A 16,649-nucleotide genomic window follows, 5' to 3' on the forward strand; every position below is an offset into this window, starting at 1 on the left:
CTAGGGAGGTGCAAGGAAGAGGGAGGCAATAACGGACAGCAAGAAGAAGGGGGTATGGGAAAAGCAAAGCGAGGGAGGCGCAGGAGAGGGAGCACCGACAGACAGTTGGAGGAGGGCGGAGAAAACAAGCGGAGAAAACAAGCGACACAAAGGAGGTGTGAGGAAGGAGTGAGGGAGCAGCGACACAGAGTGGGTGGGGGCAAGAGAACGGACAGTAAGAGGGAGGTACTGGAGACACATGCACTCAAGAGAGTGCATGTAAAACAAGCATTGGCAAAGCCAATTGGTCTAGCTTATACAGGAGCTATTGGCTTTCGGCAAGGTGTTTTAGCCATGTTGTATACCAGAGTAGATGCTGTTCAGCTTGGCTAACATTGGGGTGGGGTAGATTGGAGTAGAGTGGGGTGTAGTGAGGTGGGTTGGGGTAGATTAAGGTAAACTGGAGCAGGGGAGATATAGTAGAGTAGTTCAGAGTTGAGTGGGGTAGATTGGATTGACATGGGGTAGACTGGGGTGGGTAGACTGGAGTAGTAGATTGGATAGACTGGAGTGGAGAGGGGTAGAGTGAAGTGGGGTATATTGGGTAGACTGGGGTGGAATACATTGAGATAGGGTAGATTAGGGTAGAGTGTGGTAGGTTGCAGTGAGATGGACTGGGGTGGAGTGTGGTAGGATGAAGTGGATTAGGGTCGGGTAGATTGGAATGGAGTGGGGTAGATTGTGGTAGACTGGAGTGATGTGGAGTAGATTGGACTGATGTGGGGTGGATTGGGATAGATTGGAGTGAGGTAGTTTGGGGGTAGATCAGAGGAGTGTGGTAGATTGGAGTTGAACAGATTGGTAAAGAGTGGAGTGGCTAGATTGGGGAATAGTGGAGTCGGGAGGATATGGGTACGGTTGAGCGGGGTGTGATGGATTGAAGTGTGGTAAATTTGAGTTGAGTGTGGTAGACTGAAGTAAAGTGTGGTAGAGTGGGGTGGGATAGATTGGAGTGGGATACATTGGGTGGATGAGAGTTGGGTAGATTGGAGTGGGGTAGATTGGGAAAGGGTGGGGTAAATTGGAGAGGAGTAGATTGGGGGAGTGGGTTATACTGGTATAGAATGGAGTGTGGAGTGGCATAGACTGGAGTGGGTTAAACAGAGTGGAGCGTGGTAGAATGGGGGTAGATTGAAGTGGGGTAGATTAGAGTGGAGTGAGGAAGACTGAGTAGATTTCAGTGGAGTGGAAATTGAAGGGGAGTGAAGTAAGCTGTGTGGAGTGGCATGTAGTAGAGTGGCGTGTTGAGTGGAAGGGCATTGAGTGGAGAAGAGTGCTGTAAAGTGGGGAGGCATAGTTTGGAGTATGCATTGTGGTATGGTAGTGCATTACAGACAACATATTTCAATTTGAAATGACCATTACATTGGCAGAGACATACAGCTTTACTGCACTCAAACGATAATGCGTGGAAATGTCATCACCTAATGCATTGATGTGTTTTGATCATATTCAAATATTTATTTCCACCACACTTCAGAATTACAAAAAGAACGCGCTTCATTTGTACTTCAGGCAAAAAACAGAGTGCGGCCAATCGGATTTTTGTTTACATTCAGGCTTCCATGAGCCGGTGGGGCGACGAGCCCATGGCTACGCACCTGCGCGCCTTGAGTGGTACTTTACCTGAGAATATTTTTGGCAGCCTACGCAGCAACCCTACACACATACCTACTCCCTGCTGACGAGAGGCAACTACCTCGAAACACGTGTCCAGGGATGGCTAACGCGACACTTATTTTCATTTTAAACTTTTGGCATAGGCGTACCCGCCGACGCTACTTCATGGACCACAATTCTTTGGGGTAACACGCTGGTAGGACTAGCAGAGTGCGGTCAATCGGATTTTTTTTTTTTTAAAAAAAACAAAATGTTCACAAGGAACTCATTTATCCAAAAAGTACTGTAAATGCAAGCTAAGTAACCTGCTCAGATTTAATCAAAATTATTACTCTTTGATGCCGACCATCTGAATTAGGTCACAGTAGACAAATACGAGAGTGGTCGCTCCACTGAGAAAACCGCGTTGGTGACGATTAATTCGTCCTGGAACTGAAATAAAGATCAGCATCGGGTTTCTACCGTTAACCCTTGATGCAACCCAGCCAACTCCATATTGGAAGCAACCATAGTTCTGCAAATGCTGTTCCTGTGTGATTGTTACCAAATCTTCTCATGACAATCGTTCCCACTGAAGGAAACTCCCAAGCAATAGACACCCTGTGCAGTACTGCTCCCAGAAATGCTGTCCTGAAGAGACCCCGTATCAAGAAAGGGTCGAAACGTCCACTTTGACAAAAGAGAGTATGAAAAACACATCAAAAATACATCATCCAATGTGTATATAGCTCGTCCTTTTGCTATTTACCAATAAACCTGTTTGTACCCCCATTTTTTTCACATTTCTCACTTAGTACTCACCTAGATAGGTTATGGTCACTGCACTGGGGCTCACAATTCACCCTTTTGTACAATTAATGCAAACCGTATAATTATTTTGTGTATAAGGATATACATCTGTGGTAAAAACTGACTGCAGAATAAATCTTACTTACTTCGGCTGAAGTAAGCACCATCTTGAATAATATGTTGTCGGGCTTATTTAAGAATTCTCATTATAAAGTGTGCAATGTATAGATACTTGGGTATTTTCTACCGTGACCTAATTCAGATGGTCGGTATCAAAGAGTAATCATTTTGAATAAATCTGAGCAGGTTACTTGGCTTGCATATACAGTACTTTTTGGATAAATGAGCTCCTTGTGAACATTTTGTTTTTTGCCTGAATGCATACCCACGCAAGGACATATGGGTCGCTCTTGTTTTCTTGAATAATATCATTTGTACTTTCGTTATTGTGATATATGATGAAACATTAGCACAGTTTATTTTTAGGTCTCCCGCAGGCAGCGCATGCGCTGTGTCTTCAAGACATGCTGTGTTCAGTATGTGGGTTTTCATCCCCCACGCCCTGCTGCAAATTTGTTAGTGTGTGTCGCTCAGAAAAGCTAGTTTCGCAGTGGTTTATTTGCGTTCTATGTCCCACCTTCTTGTGTCTTGCTCCTCCCCTGGAGTATTGGCCTATTACGAGTATCCTTTCACAAAAGAGTTTTTCCAATTGTGTTCGCCTACTCTTATTATTTTGGCAGAGTACACAAGTTTTCCTGGCTCAGCGCAGCACCTGCTTCATGGACACCGCGCTTTATCATTTACAGACGCTCGCTCTGCTCACGGTTATTTACAGGACAGCAGCACCATCACAACAAGGCCGCAATCTTTGCACTACGATAGTTATTACAAGCAGCAGTTGAGGGGTACAAAATTTGCTCGCCTTACGGTCTCTCAGTGTTGAAAGGCTAGTTCGCATTATAGGAGTTCTGACTGGACCTGCGCATCGGCACAAATCACACTGGATGTCAGAAACACAACTAATTATACAAGAGCATCCCCAGCGCTTTAGCGCTATTACTACTCAATTTGCCCAGATTTGCATCCTGTTCTCCCCCTTTTCAAGTGCGCCCAAAAGATTATATGTAAAACGAGTAGACCGGTCATGTAGGTTGACACTGTAGTGTCAAAAAAGATGCCCAAAACCCCCATCCTGCAAATTCTGTGGAGTTCAGGAGTCATCTCTGCCCACTGACGTCAGCCTATTTTTTTGCTTTTAGGAGACGTTACACACCTATTCAAGGCAAGTTACTGACAGAGAAGCTGCACAGCCAATGCAAATGAGCCTCCAGGAACTTCAGGCAGGAAAAAGGTAACTTTCTAAAAGCTACTTTTCCTTGATCTTTATTAAAAATTCGACTTCACCATTGAATTGGATTGTTATTAGCTAGAGCTATTAACAATTGTTGTTTATTTCTCTAGCTGGTCCCATTCCCTAGATACAATATTATCATTTTATTCTGTGCTCTGGTTTTCTACATTGAACAGCTAGGCCTGCCATAGTGAAAATAGTTTTTGGGTGCTAGTCACTGTAAGGAGATGCAAACATGAAATCTCAACATAGCCTATTTTTAAATATCATGCACTCTGCCTTGTGGTATACAAGGCCTACACAGGAGTGACTTGTTCATATATAAAAAGGGAGGGCTGTATGTGCCTACAGGGTTTATTTTAAGAGGCTCAAGTGCAGTGTTTACACTGCAGCAGTTAGGCTACAATGGTAGGCTTGAAGCCATGTTTGCATTGCCAAGGTAGTGGATGGCACAATAGGTGCTGCAGTCAACTTGTGGCATTTAACTTGCAGGATCTGGGTACACTTTGTACCATGTGCTTAGGACTACTAGGCAAGTTAAATATGCCAATTAGGAGTACGCCAATTCTACCATGTTAAAAGGGGAGCACAGGCAATTTACCCCTGGCTAGAAGGGGTAGTGTACATATTTCTAAAACCAGCAAAAATAGAGTCCAGCAAAAGGCAAAGAAATCCATAATGACCGCGCAGAAAAGGTGTAACCCCTACATTCATCAAATGAGGTGTACCTATCCCGCTGTTAACTTCATGAAAGCAACACCAAGAATAATAAGGTCCACCTCCATTACTTGATGGGCTACTTACTTCTATGTATGAGCCCAGTTAGAGCCCAATCAATGGTGAATAAAGCCATTGAGGTGTATGTAAACTACACTTCATGCAAACCATGCCGGAGAACTCCTAGCCTTTAGAATGGTATAGTTCTCCAAATTAAATGTCATTCAAAATGTGATTAGCATCAGATGTGGAAACAGGTCTGCATGGTTTTGTAAAGCTGACCCACTCAGTCTTGCGCACTTTAACTGACCTATTGAAGTGAACATTCTTTGAAAATTATATCAGACTGGGTGCAGCATGTACCATTGGTCTGTTAAAGTAGTCGATGTGAATTGCTAAACCGTATATCCTCCAGATTTCAGCCTGGACTGCTTTACATCACTACAACTTGAACGTCAAATGCCTGCAGGGAGTAATGTGCAATTGGTATGTGACATCAGAGTTAAACAACAATCTACAACGTAAAAGAAGAATCAGATTATTTTATTCATGTACTGTTAAGAGCAGTAGATCTGGAGATACACACAGAAACCAGAAGGTGCTACCATCATCTAGGGTAGACATACGATCCTAAACATATCTACAAATCAAGGATTTGATTTCTGTAAATAACAGCGAACCTACTGGCCAATGTCATCTTATGTGGCAGGGCTCATGCACGGTCAGTAATATAGGGACCTGCTGCGTTTAACTCTAACATTAGCAAATTGAACTGCCATGTGGCACATAAGTGGCAAGAGTGTAGTAGCAAGATTACTATATGTATGGACATATGGTTCAGTGTTGTTGACTCCATTTGAAACTGGAAACTTGTTCATTTGAGACCCAGTCCTAACCCCCAATACCCACCCACACTTCCAAAGGGAAGGCCCCGCAACAGACTTGCTTTTATTTGGCTCTGTTCATCTAAGTTTTTTAAGTTACACGGTGTTTTGTGACAAAAGAAGGACACAATTTTTTTCAGGCAACAACGCTATGGCCTACAATTCTCCACCAGTGGAAAAATAAGTACGACAGCAAAGTGCACTTGTAAATTACAAGCAGCAAGGTAATGGGTTTTCTCAAAGCGAGATGACAAAAGAAGCAAGTTCAATACAAGCACTGGCATAGCCAATAGGTCTCGCCTTTGGGACCTTACAAGTGTTGTTGCACCAAGGATATTGTGCTGCATAACTAAACACTTATAAGGTCCCAAAGGAGAGACCTATTGGCTATGCCAATATTGTTGTAGAGTGGTGCAAAGTAGAGTGCAGTGGTGTAGTTTAGTGGTATAGAGTTCAGTGGAAGAGAGTGCAGTGCTGCAGAGTAGTGTCAGAGTGCAGTGGTGTATAAAAGTGTGGCATAGTGTGCATTGGTGTAGAATGGTGCAGAGGAAAGTGACAGAGTGCAATTGTGTGCAGTGGGGCATAGTACAGTATAGTGGCATACAAAGCAGTGGTGAACAAGTACCACTCTACTTCTGCACCACTGCAGTGTACGTCACTATACTCCACTCTGAGCCACTGCACACTGTCAGTTTACTCTGCACCACTGTGGCATAGAGTGCAGTGATGTAGAGTGTATTGGTTTTAATGTCAAGTAGTGTACAGCGCAGTGGCATGGAGTGCAGTGGCATAGAGTGCAGCAGTGTAGACTATAGTGGCGTAGTGCGGAGTAGCCTAGACTCCTATGGCACAGAATTGACTGTTTCAGAGTAGGGTGAAGTGGAGTAGAGTGCAGTGGTGCAGCGTGACGTAGAGTGCAGTGGTGCAGAATGGATTAGAGTGGATTGGCATAGTGTACAGCGAAGTAGAGTAATGCAGAGTAGAGTGGCGTAGAGTTTAGTGGGAGCGAGAGCAGTGTTGCAGAGTGGGGATGTAGAGTGAAGTGGATTGGTGCAGAGTATAGTGGAGCGGAGCAGAGTGGAGTTGTGCAGAGTAGAGTGAAGTGCGGCAGAGTAGAGTGGTGTAGAGTGCATTAGCGATGAGTGGCGTAGACTACAGTGACGTAGAGTGCAGTCAAATGGCATAGAGTGTAGTGGCATAGAATACAGTAGTGTGGTTTAGAATGCACTGGCATAGAGTGCAGTGGCGTAGAGTGCAGCGGTGCAGAGTGGCATAAGGTGCAGACACGTAGAGCACAATGGTGTACATTTACATAGCGTGCAGGGGCGTACAGGGCAGTGGCACAGATAAGAATGCTAAGTGCAGGGGTGCAAAGTAGTTGGTGTAGGTACAGTGGAGTAAGGTGCATTGCTTTTGAGTTAAGTGGTGGAGTGAATTGGCGCAAAGTGCCGTGGTTTAGAGTGGAGCAGAGTAGAGTGTAGTTGTGCACAGTGGAGTAGCATAGAGTGCAGTAGCATAGAGTAGATTGATTGAGTGGAGCAAGGCAGAGTATAGTGCAGCAGGGTAGAGTGCAGTGGCACAGAGTAGTAACGTAGAGTAGTGCAGCGCTGATTGCAGTGGCATAGAGTGGAGTGACGCAGCGTGGAGTGGCAAAGAGTAGATTGTTTCAGAGCAGAGTGCAGTGGTGTAGAGCGAATTGGTGTACACTGGTGAAGAGTAAAGGGACGTAGAGTGCAATGATGTAGAGTAGAGTGACGTGGCCTAGAGTAGAATATAGTGGCGTACAGTGGCACAGAGTAGAATGGGGTTGAGTGCACTGGCACAGAGTAGAGTATAGAGGTATAGAGTGTAGTGGCATAGATTGTATTGTTTTTCAGTAAAGTGGCAGAGTGCAGTGGAGTGGCGCAGACTGGAGTGTAGTGGCATAGAATATATTATTTAAGAGTAGAGTGAAGTGAGAGTGCGGCGGTATAGAGTACATTAGGGTGGCTTAGAGTGGATTGGCGTACAGTGCAGTGGCCTAGAGTGATGCAGATTTCAGTGGCATAGAGTTTGGTGGCATGCAGTGGCATAAAGTAGAGTGGCAGAGAGTGAAGTGTTGCAGAGTATACTGTCAGGGTGCAGTGGTGTATAGTAGAGTGGCATGGAGAGCAGTCACGCAGAGTAGAATAGAGTGGCTTAGAGTGCAGTGACAGAGTACAATGATATAAAGTGCAGTGGCATAGAGTATAATGGCATAGAGCACATTTCTTTTGAGTAAAGTGGTGCAGAGTGCATTAGCATAGAATGCATTGGCACAGAGTGGAGGGGAACGGAGTGCAGTGACGTAGAGTAGATTGCAGTGGTGGAGCAGATTAGAGTGGTTTAGAAGGGATTGGCATAGAGTGCACTGTTGTACAGTGGAGTGTATCAGAGTAGAGTGCAGAGTCGGGTGGCATCGAGTGGCACAGAGTGGTGTTGAGTGCAGTGGGGCACCGTAGAGTAGTTTGGGGTAGAGTGCATCAGCGTGGAGTGGTGTAGAGTGGAGATTAGAGGAGTGGAGTGGTGATTAGAAGAGTGCAGTGACGAAGAGTGGTGTGTGTAGTGTGGAGTAGAGTAGAGTGCAGTGGCCTGAAGTGGTGCAGAGTATGCATGGTATGGTAGTGCACTGCTATTACAGACAACACATCTTAAATTGAAATGACCATTACATTTCTACTCACATACAGTTTTAGTGATAAGAATACAGCGCACAACCAATAATGTGTGGAAAATGTCATCACCCAATGTACTGATTTGGTCATCAGAACAGTTCATTTACAGACACTGAAATGTTGTTGTGTGCTAGAAAAAAAAAATTAGAACATTGTACAGCCTTCCTCAAGTAGACCCCAGCAGATGTCACGTAACCCTCACTTTTAAGTCTGATAAAGAAAAACGAACACCAAGCTTCCTGGAAGACACAGCCTGACTTTTGACCTTTGTATTTGAATGGACATCAAAAGATAACAAGATTTAAAGGCCTGTTTACAGAAAGTGAGTTTGTGGAAAAATTCAGTAAACAAGGTTTGGGCAATGGGAGTGATGAACTCGAGCTGGACAGCCTAAAACAAATACAGCCAGCAAATAGAAAGCCAGAAAATGTGAGGTACAAACCTCAAAGCCAATGGTAAGCAATGAGCGGAATGCTTTCCTAGGTCAGCTTTCTGAATATCCCATGATGTCCATAGCAAACCAGTCAGCTATGCTGTCTGATAGGCTACGACCTAAAAACACAGTTTCAGTAAGTAACATCCCTCGTTTTGTAGACTGCGAGTGGTACCACCAGTGAGCTATTAAAATGTATGTGATACCAAGAGATGTTCTTGAGAAGCAACACCAGCGCAACCTGAAACATCAACCGTCAATAAACAGACGGTCAGTAATCCAGAATCATGCCACTAGGTTCAGCTTCGGCTACAAAGGAATACAATGCTAAATGAAAAGGCATTTTCACTGAGGTGAATGAAACAATCGGATCCAGCTGCAATACCAATGCTGTGACGTGCATGCTTGGAAGAGGAAGGAAAGTAACTATGGTGTGAAGTCAGTGAAGACCATCATTCCGGGCCAAGTTCACAGACCACCAAACCAGAGCCAGAAGAGCAGATATAGAGAACTTCAGCAAATGAAACATGGGGAAAAAAAAATAATCACAATGTGTTCCAATATTAGTCACACTTCGGCTCTAATGGAAAGGTCAAGCTCACATCCACGAAGCAGCAGGGAAAACATGTGGAACTACGGTGCAATTTGTAGATGAAGTATTCAAACTTTATGTGGGTAAAACAACTATATTTAAACAACCACTGAAAAAAAATGAGTATCTCTCGTTTAAATGTTTTTATTTTTAAAAAAGAGGTTGTGCGCTTGCTTTGAAAGCTGAAATCTGTAGGCTCTCGATTAATGCTGGTGTACCATTAGCCATTAAAAGGTCCCTTGAGTGAAACACATGCAGCACAAAAGGTCATTACGAGAGGTCTCTTGCAAGTAATCCATATTCTCTGCACACTTAAAAGTCAAGAATGCCAGCCCATTTGGCAAGAGAAACACACACCGACCTGTAGACATAACAAGAATCTGAATATCAATTCAGCTTTATTCGGTACAAATTAATGACCATAAAAGCATACACAATCACAAAATCAAAATATACAAAATATGAACTTATAGCAGACAATCATACATTTAAAAAAACACTATGATTAGTTAAAAACAATGATTTCATTTACATATTAAAATTACATTTCAACAGAATAATTCACATAATGAGGTATTAAAATCCCCACACCAAATAATATCAAATACAACATTGGAATCCAAACTTAGGGTATCAATAGCATTGGCCAAATCGGTTATTATTCTGCCCCTGGTGCTATCAAAAATATAGTTATAATAATTGATCAGAAGGATGTTACGGCTTTTGCTTTCACGAATCCAGAGCATCTGTACTAGATCACCCACCGGTACATATTTTATCACCAGCATTTGTCGGTGGACCGATACAAGGGTGAGTAAGCCCCCCTTAGCTCTTCCCGGACCCTCTCCATATGCTGGTAAATTATATGAAGCAAATCCCTCGTAGTCAATATTACTTTTGCACCAGGTTTCCTGGAAACATAAAATATCGTACCTATTAATAAAAGTTTCCCAACCAGGGTCTCTGCTCTTAGATTTCAGACCAGCTACATTCCAGCACACCAGTCTGGAACATGTACCTATTCTGGCGGTAGTCCCAATGGCAGAACCTCGGACATTTCCCTCAACGTTGCCAACCCCACTTGTTTGGCCCATATTGCATGTATTCACACTTCCCCTCGTGAATATTCTCTGCCTCATTCTGATTAGGCGCATATCCTGAGCCCCTAGTTGTTATTTCAGGTACACAGTCATACATATGGTCATCCCTATCGGGACCCTCTTCCCTTACTAAACATATCTCCGTCACTTGTATGCGTCAATCATTAGAGTCCAGGGAACTAAGTGCATGAAATCTATTCTGTGTGGGAATATCAAAATAAGGTTTAGAGGTGGGCGGGTAAGTAGAGATTCTAGTATTGTCCCTTCGGTTGGCATTAAGGTGATTATAAAAGTAACCTAGTGCTCGGGCGCATACATTACCATCGGAAATTGGGAGAGATGCAGCTCTTAGGAGGACAGTAGTAACATGCTGTGGATGTTTGAAATTTATGATGATTACACAGTCCCCCTTTGAGCTTTTCCTAGCACTCCCTATCCAATTAACTCTCCTGGTAGTCAAAACATTATCAGAGAAATTCAATGGGAAACCACACTGTCTATTTAGCCAAGATAAACATTTATTTTTTAAGGAATCGTGGGTTTCTTGAAGACCCCTATTATCAAGCGGCGGTACATTTGTTAGTACCACCACATAAGGAGCACACTCAGGTGGGAGATTAATAGCATACTTTTTGTTAGTTTCCTCCCATCCATTTATATTTTCTATGGCAGGCATAGCCTTACTGCCTAAGTGCATGCTCCTTTGAGGTGTTATGGGGTTAACACTACCATTCCCTTTATTTCCTATGGCTTCCTTAGAAGGGTCTCCCTGTATATACTGCTTACATTGATTGCTAGTTGTGTCAGTTGCAACAGTTGTGACAGTGGATACCTCTCCTGGTTTGTCCAAGGCCTTGCTAAGCAAACCACCCAATCTAGCAACCTCTTTTGTTAATTCCTCAATTTTTGATACCAGCGGATCTATAATGCCTCTAATCTTTAAACCAATAATCTCCTCTAGGTTAGTTACTATATCATCCTCTACACCAACCTTATTAGATTTACTCATTACATTTGTTTCAAGGACTTTATCTGGTGAGGCTGCTCGTTTCCGCACACTACGCAATGCCCCCTTCTTAATAGGAAATTTCCTACATGTTCTAACTGCCCGTGCTTTCGGAGTCGGTAGACATTGTTCTACCATATCAGGACAGTCTCCTGTTCCTAACTCATTGGGGGTGGTTTGTAGAATCAAGCTGTCCCATCTCTACCACATCCGGGATAATCATGTTAGAATGATTGTTCGCATCCTCTATACTAGAAGCTGATGAACCCCTTACAGGGCTCTCTGATTGCGGGGAACTAATTTTCCCTAGCGACTGTCGCCTTTCAGAGTTTATCTTGCTGACCTTCTGGACCAAATAATTATCCAAAGTGCGTGGCCCAGAAGGGGGCTTAGATCCCGACATATTATAAACAGGCACAGCCCCCTCTAAAGCTTACTGAATTGTTAGAACGTTTATCCCGTCTACTATTTGTACTATATTAAAATAAAAACAATTTAAAACAATAGCCAAGTCTTGGCAACCTACTAAATGTCACACCCGGTGCCTTATGTACCATGTATGTTCATGAACAGCGTCTCTGGCCCAGCCCAGTCTCTTCTGGCCTCTGAGGGCCACAGAGGGCCCGCCCTTTGCCCGGGCTTAGCCCGGGCTTAGCCCGGCGCCGCCCGCGCGCGTCCCGGAGGGAGCCTCGCGGTTTTAAGCGCCTCCGGGCGCGCAGGAAAGCGGAAGCGGGAAGTGCCGCTAGGAACTCTGGGGGCTGTAGTCCCCCCACACGGCGGCCAGCAAGAGAGATGGCAGCGAGGGAGACCACGGCGCTTCCAATCCCCAGGTAATGCAGAGGTGCGCAGCAGAGCGTCCGCCAGCCAGGTAGGCTCCTCCGATATGCCCCTCTGAATATCAATAGGTCAGTATTGTTTGTTGCCTACTTCATGTGTGAACTACGGCATGCAAGCTGGAGAAGAAAATATGGACGACATAACAAATAGAATAACGAAAACACCAACGGGGTGGTGTGTACAGGAAACAGTAAATAGCAGAGGGTTATAGAAAGCAAATGGCAATTTGAAGGAGGTGGTGATTAAAAGGAAGGCGGAGGTGACTTGCAAGAGATACTCCTGGTTTCTGAACAAGTTATCAAAACAGAAGCAGATATTTCACACCTGCCAGTGCATTGCTGTACCTATGGGTACCAGCATGTAAGAGGGCTTCAAAGCAAATGTTCATAGTGAGCTCCTTTACCATTTGTTCTCTGGTGCAAACTACTAGTGTTTATAGTGACGAACAGCTTCTTAAAATGACAAGGAATGTTGAAAAAGAAAACTATTAACCAAAAATAATAACCTTTAAAATGGTAACATGGCATGCCTGTCATCGATACGCTACACAAGACAAAGATTGTACCATATAGCTACCGAATGCATAAAACCTGGAGTGGGGAGGGTCACTTACAACTACCTTAATGATTGGTCGCTCATAAGTGAGAATGAGATTATTAAAATCTGCAAAGTATGCACAACAATACTTTGTGCATAACTGTTCCTTTTTTCGCACAGAGGTGTTCATAGGAAGAACGTACAAGCCTGCATGCAAGTGTTTTCCCTCTGGTTTTAATGTTGTGTCTCAATGACCCCAATAAATCAGGATTTCAGCAACAATCTTGAGCTCTAAAACTAACTCCAAGGATTAAGGAGCACTGCTTCACAAAAAACAAGTTTACTGAACACTGTTTCATTGAACTGGTTTTTCTGGAAGACAACCCTCATCTGTGCCACTCTCTAACAAGATATGGCAGCTAAACTGCTTTCTTTGGATCCTAGTTTTCAATCTTTCTCCTCATTCACAAAAACTTTAAAATTCTGAGCACAGTAATCTACATCCAAATGCATGCCTCTGCTGGCTAGCTTTCCGAAGCTGGAAGTTATAAAAGCAAGAAAGGCTACTTGGGCACTGGCAAGATTCAAATATATGCCCTGCATGTTTTAGGTGACTGTGTTTGCTTTACAACTCCCCTTCATCCGTGTCAGGGAAGACTAATATGATGTTTGCCGCTTTGGTCAGATCAGATAAAACTCAGCCTTCTGGTCCTCTCTGCCAGCAAGGCTCATATCCACAAGTCTTCTCTGAGCCTTTCTCCAGAGAGCACCACACGCCCGGTGCGGACAGCCACGTTTTTCAGACACCATGTTTACGTGAAGTATGTTAAACCTGGTCTACATGTGTGCATGTTTCCATGCCTTGCAACATGTTAAAAAAAATATGTATTGCTCGACAAAGGGGATAGTATGAAAATGTTGAACGTTTCTGCTAGGCAAACGAAAATCAGACAATCGTGTTTCAGTCATAAAGGCAAAAATAAGAACAAACCTCAAACACGCACCGAGGCAAACCAAAAAAAAAAAAATTGTGCGCACAAGACAACATAAATAACCATAAGAGTAAGACCACCTGTAACAGGAGCTGTTTCCGTGGGAGGGACCTAAACACCAAAAGGAGGGACTAATAAAACCGATTCACCAAAGAAAAGCACGCATTAACAAACGGCACTAAGAGGAACGAATGAAAAGCGATGGGCGTGCTGTGCTCAAAGTCCACAGGAGATACAGCATGTCTCTAAGAAACAGCACATGCGCTGCCTAGCTGAGACCTAAAAATGTCAGGAAACAGATTCGAAGCTAAGCAGAGCAACAAAAAAAAAAAAAAAAAAAAAAAAAAAAAATCCAGGAACCTGACAGCAGGAACCACTCACTATGGGCCCGATTTAGATTTCGACAGACAGGTTACTCCATCACAACAGGGACTGATATCCCACCCGCCGAAATATAAACGCCATTATATTCTATGGAGTTCATATTTCGGCGGACTGGATATCCGTCCCCGCTGTGACAGAGTAAACTATCCGCCGAAATCTAAATCAGACCCTAAATGTTTGTGTTGCTGATCAAGCACATGCTGCAAAATACAATTACTTCTAGGCTCATAGGCACAGATGGCACACATGGCAACATGGTGAGGGTCAATGAATTGTTTCACGTTTTAAGGCAACATGGAGGGAAACATACAGAGGCGAAAAATAACACATTTAGATTACATATTTAGACTTAGTTAGTAATTAACCAAATATAGATTCATAGTGGTTAAATAAAATTGAGCTATAGGTGCCTTGGCTGACAGTCTGGATAGAGAGAGTCCAGAGGGCATAAGCAAGGCCATGTAACACACGGGAGAGGCATCCTTTGAATGGGTAAAAGACATTATACAATATGCAGTTGATAAATCTGTTGCACACATGAACAGGGTAGGAAAGGAAATATATGAATGGGGGGGGGGTGGGGAATTATAAAGGAAGGAATGTGACTTTAGGCAGACGGATTCATGAGCATTAGGAACAAGCATTGGCAAAGTTTACCTTAGAGACCTTTGAGCTTTTCTAATGGCTTTTGACCAAGAAGGATGGGAGATGTGATGCAGTTGCATCATTTTGTAGGTGCTCATACTACCTGGGAGGCTCAACCTAACAGAGGACTGCTTGCTAAGGATAAACAGAAGTAGAGCAAGTTGAAGTGAAGTGAACAGAGAAATGATAACTAGTAATAAGATTAAAAGAGGGAGCAAGTTATCTAATAAAAGAGATGGACAAACAGGAGTAAAGTCACTGGAAGGCGAAAGACAGTTAATGTGTATAAGCACTGTGGATAAAGACAAGCAGACAAAAGTCAGGAAACATGGTGGAACTAGGAATTGACACAAAAGATGGCACAAGCAAACAAAAAGGGAGAACTGTGAAAAAACAGGGGCACCACAGTGAGCTTGGGAAAACATACGGAAGATTTGCTGATAAGACCAAAGTAAAATGTAAATAAAAAACATAGAAGAATCATGAATGAGATGACAAGGGCGAAAAGGAGAGTTTCAGTAAATCAGAGGAATAAGAGAAAGAGGTAAGAGGAGAGGAAGGAAACAAACCTAAGGAGCTAGGAATGTGACCAACAGACAAAATATCATCAGAAGACCCCAGAATGAAAACTGGAGAAACATAATGGATAAAGTGCGTTAGGAAAATGGAGAAACAAACACGTACGTAGAAATGGACCCAGTGATGAGTAAAACATCGAACTGGCAGGATGCAAGAGAATTCAATATAAAGACAAACAACAGACCTCTCAGGCAGACTGATGCTTTAAGATGCCTGGCGGTGTTTGGGTGAATGACCAGCTCTAAAAACAAATGTGTCACAGTTCATTGATCTGACATTGGTGCTTGCTAAGCGACATATTGCAATGTCATGGAAGACCGCAAGAGCGCCAACACGAGGAGACTGAGTGGCTGATTAACAGAAATAGGCCAAGGTTCGGGTGACGTGATGTCAGGTGTCCGTGGCCAGGAGGGTGTATGGGTGGGTTGTAGGGAAGATGAAGAGGCACGCGTTATGAGGAATGGAATAATTACATTTAAAAATTGTGACCTAGAGCAGACAAGCACCTCCCTTAGCATCAGCCACATTGTAGTGGCATACTGGGCATGGGTATGCGTAGGAGAAGGGCGGTGGAGGCTCGGATGAGGACTGTTGCGAGAAAACACTACACTGGACTCACACTTCACTGTAATTTTCAATATTTCAACTACTCTTACAGCACAGTGCGCTCAAAGGGTTCTTGTTTCTGTTAAATTTAAGGCAAACAGTAGTTGTTTCGCAGATGCCAATAATTCAAGCCTTATTGCTGTTACTTTTATATCCGCACTACTGTTGGCAGGGCAGGAATTGCTTACAGTTGTTAATGAGTGGTCCTGGTGCATTGCGTAATGATGTCTTATGAAAACAAACGAACTATGGCAAAAAAAAAAAACCAGACGAGCAACAGCAATCGACAAAGCGAACAGTCACAAAACCAAGGAACAAGAGCTTAAGGGAGTGGCAAACAAGGAGGACGGCACACCAACTCCACAACTGGAAGCTAGAGCTGTATACAGTAATGGCCACTCACCTGATGATGTTCATGAAGGTCCCCATCATGTTTCCTGCTCCTCCGCCACTTCCACCTGGGAAGCCACCCTTCATAAAGCTATTTATTAGAAACATTATGGCGTCTCAGGATGTAAGATACAAGAAAGATACAAGCAGGAGCTGAAACAAAGAAGGGGAGAGGAGGGTCATGTTAATGTGATGATGTAATTGCCAAATAACATCAATAAAATCTCTCGTCACCCACACACAAGGAACTGGCATTTGCATTACTGAAGGCTCCGTTTTCCACTTTGAGATTCATACTCAATACTGTATAGGTAATTCTTCCGTGTTCATACACAAAAAATCATTTGGAATCATCTTCAGGAACTGTAAACGTTACAGTTCTGAAGTTGGGAACATTGTGTGTGCAGTTTGTAGTGTTAAAATGAACTTTTTTGCGTCTTGTAGCAAATTAATTT

The 16,649-nt window shown here is 43.4% G+C and overlaps 1 protein-coding gene across 2 annotated transcripts in view; it reads right to left on the reverse strand.

Moving 5' to 3' along the window:
* Nucleotides 1–16,649, reverse strand: part of CAPNS1 (calpain small subunit 1) — an 88,716-nt gene that overhangs the window by 35,819 nt on the left and 36,248 nt on the right. For both annotated transcript variants that reach the window (XM_085625210.1, XM_085625211.1), the window contains exon 2: nt 16,208–16,347. In XM_085625210.1, the coding sequence (XP_085481336.1) occupies nt 16,208–16,302 (95 nt within the window). In that variant the 5' untranslated portion in view covers nt 16,303–16,347. The remainder of the gene's footprint in view (nt 1–16,207; nt 16,348–16,649) is intronic.

This window comes from Triturus cristatus, chromosome 9, assembly GCF_964204655.1.
Source record: "Triturus cristatus chromosome 9, aTriCri1.1, whole genome shotgun sequence".
NCBI lineage: Eukaryota > Metazoa > Chordata > Amphibia > Caudata > Salamandridae > Triturus > Triturus cristatus.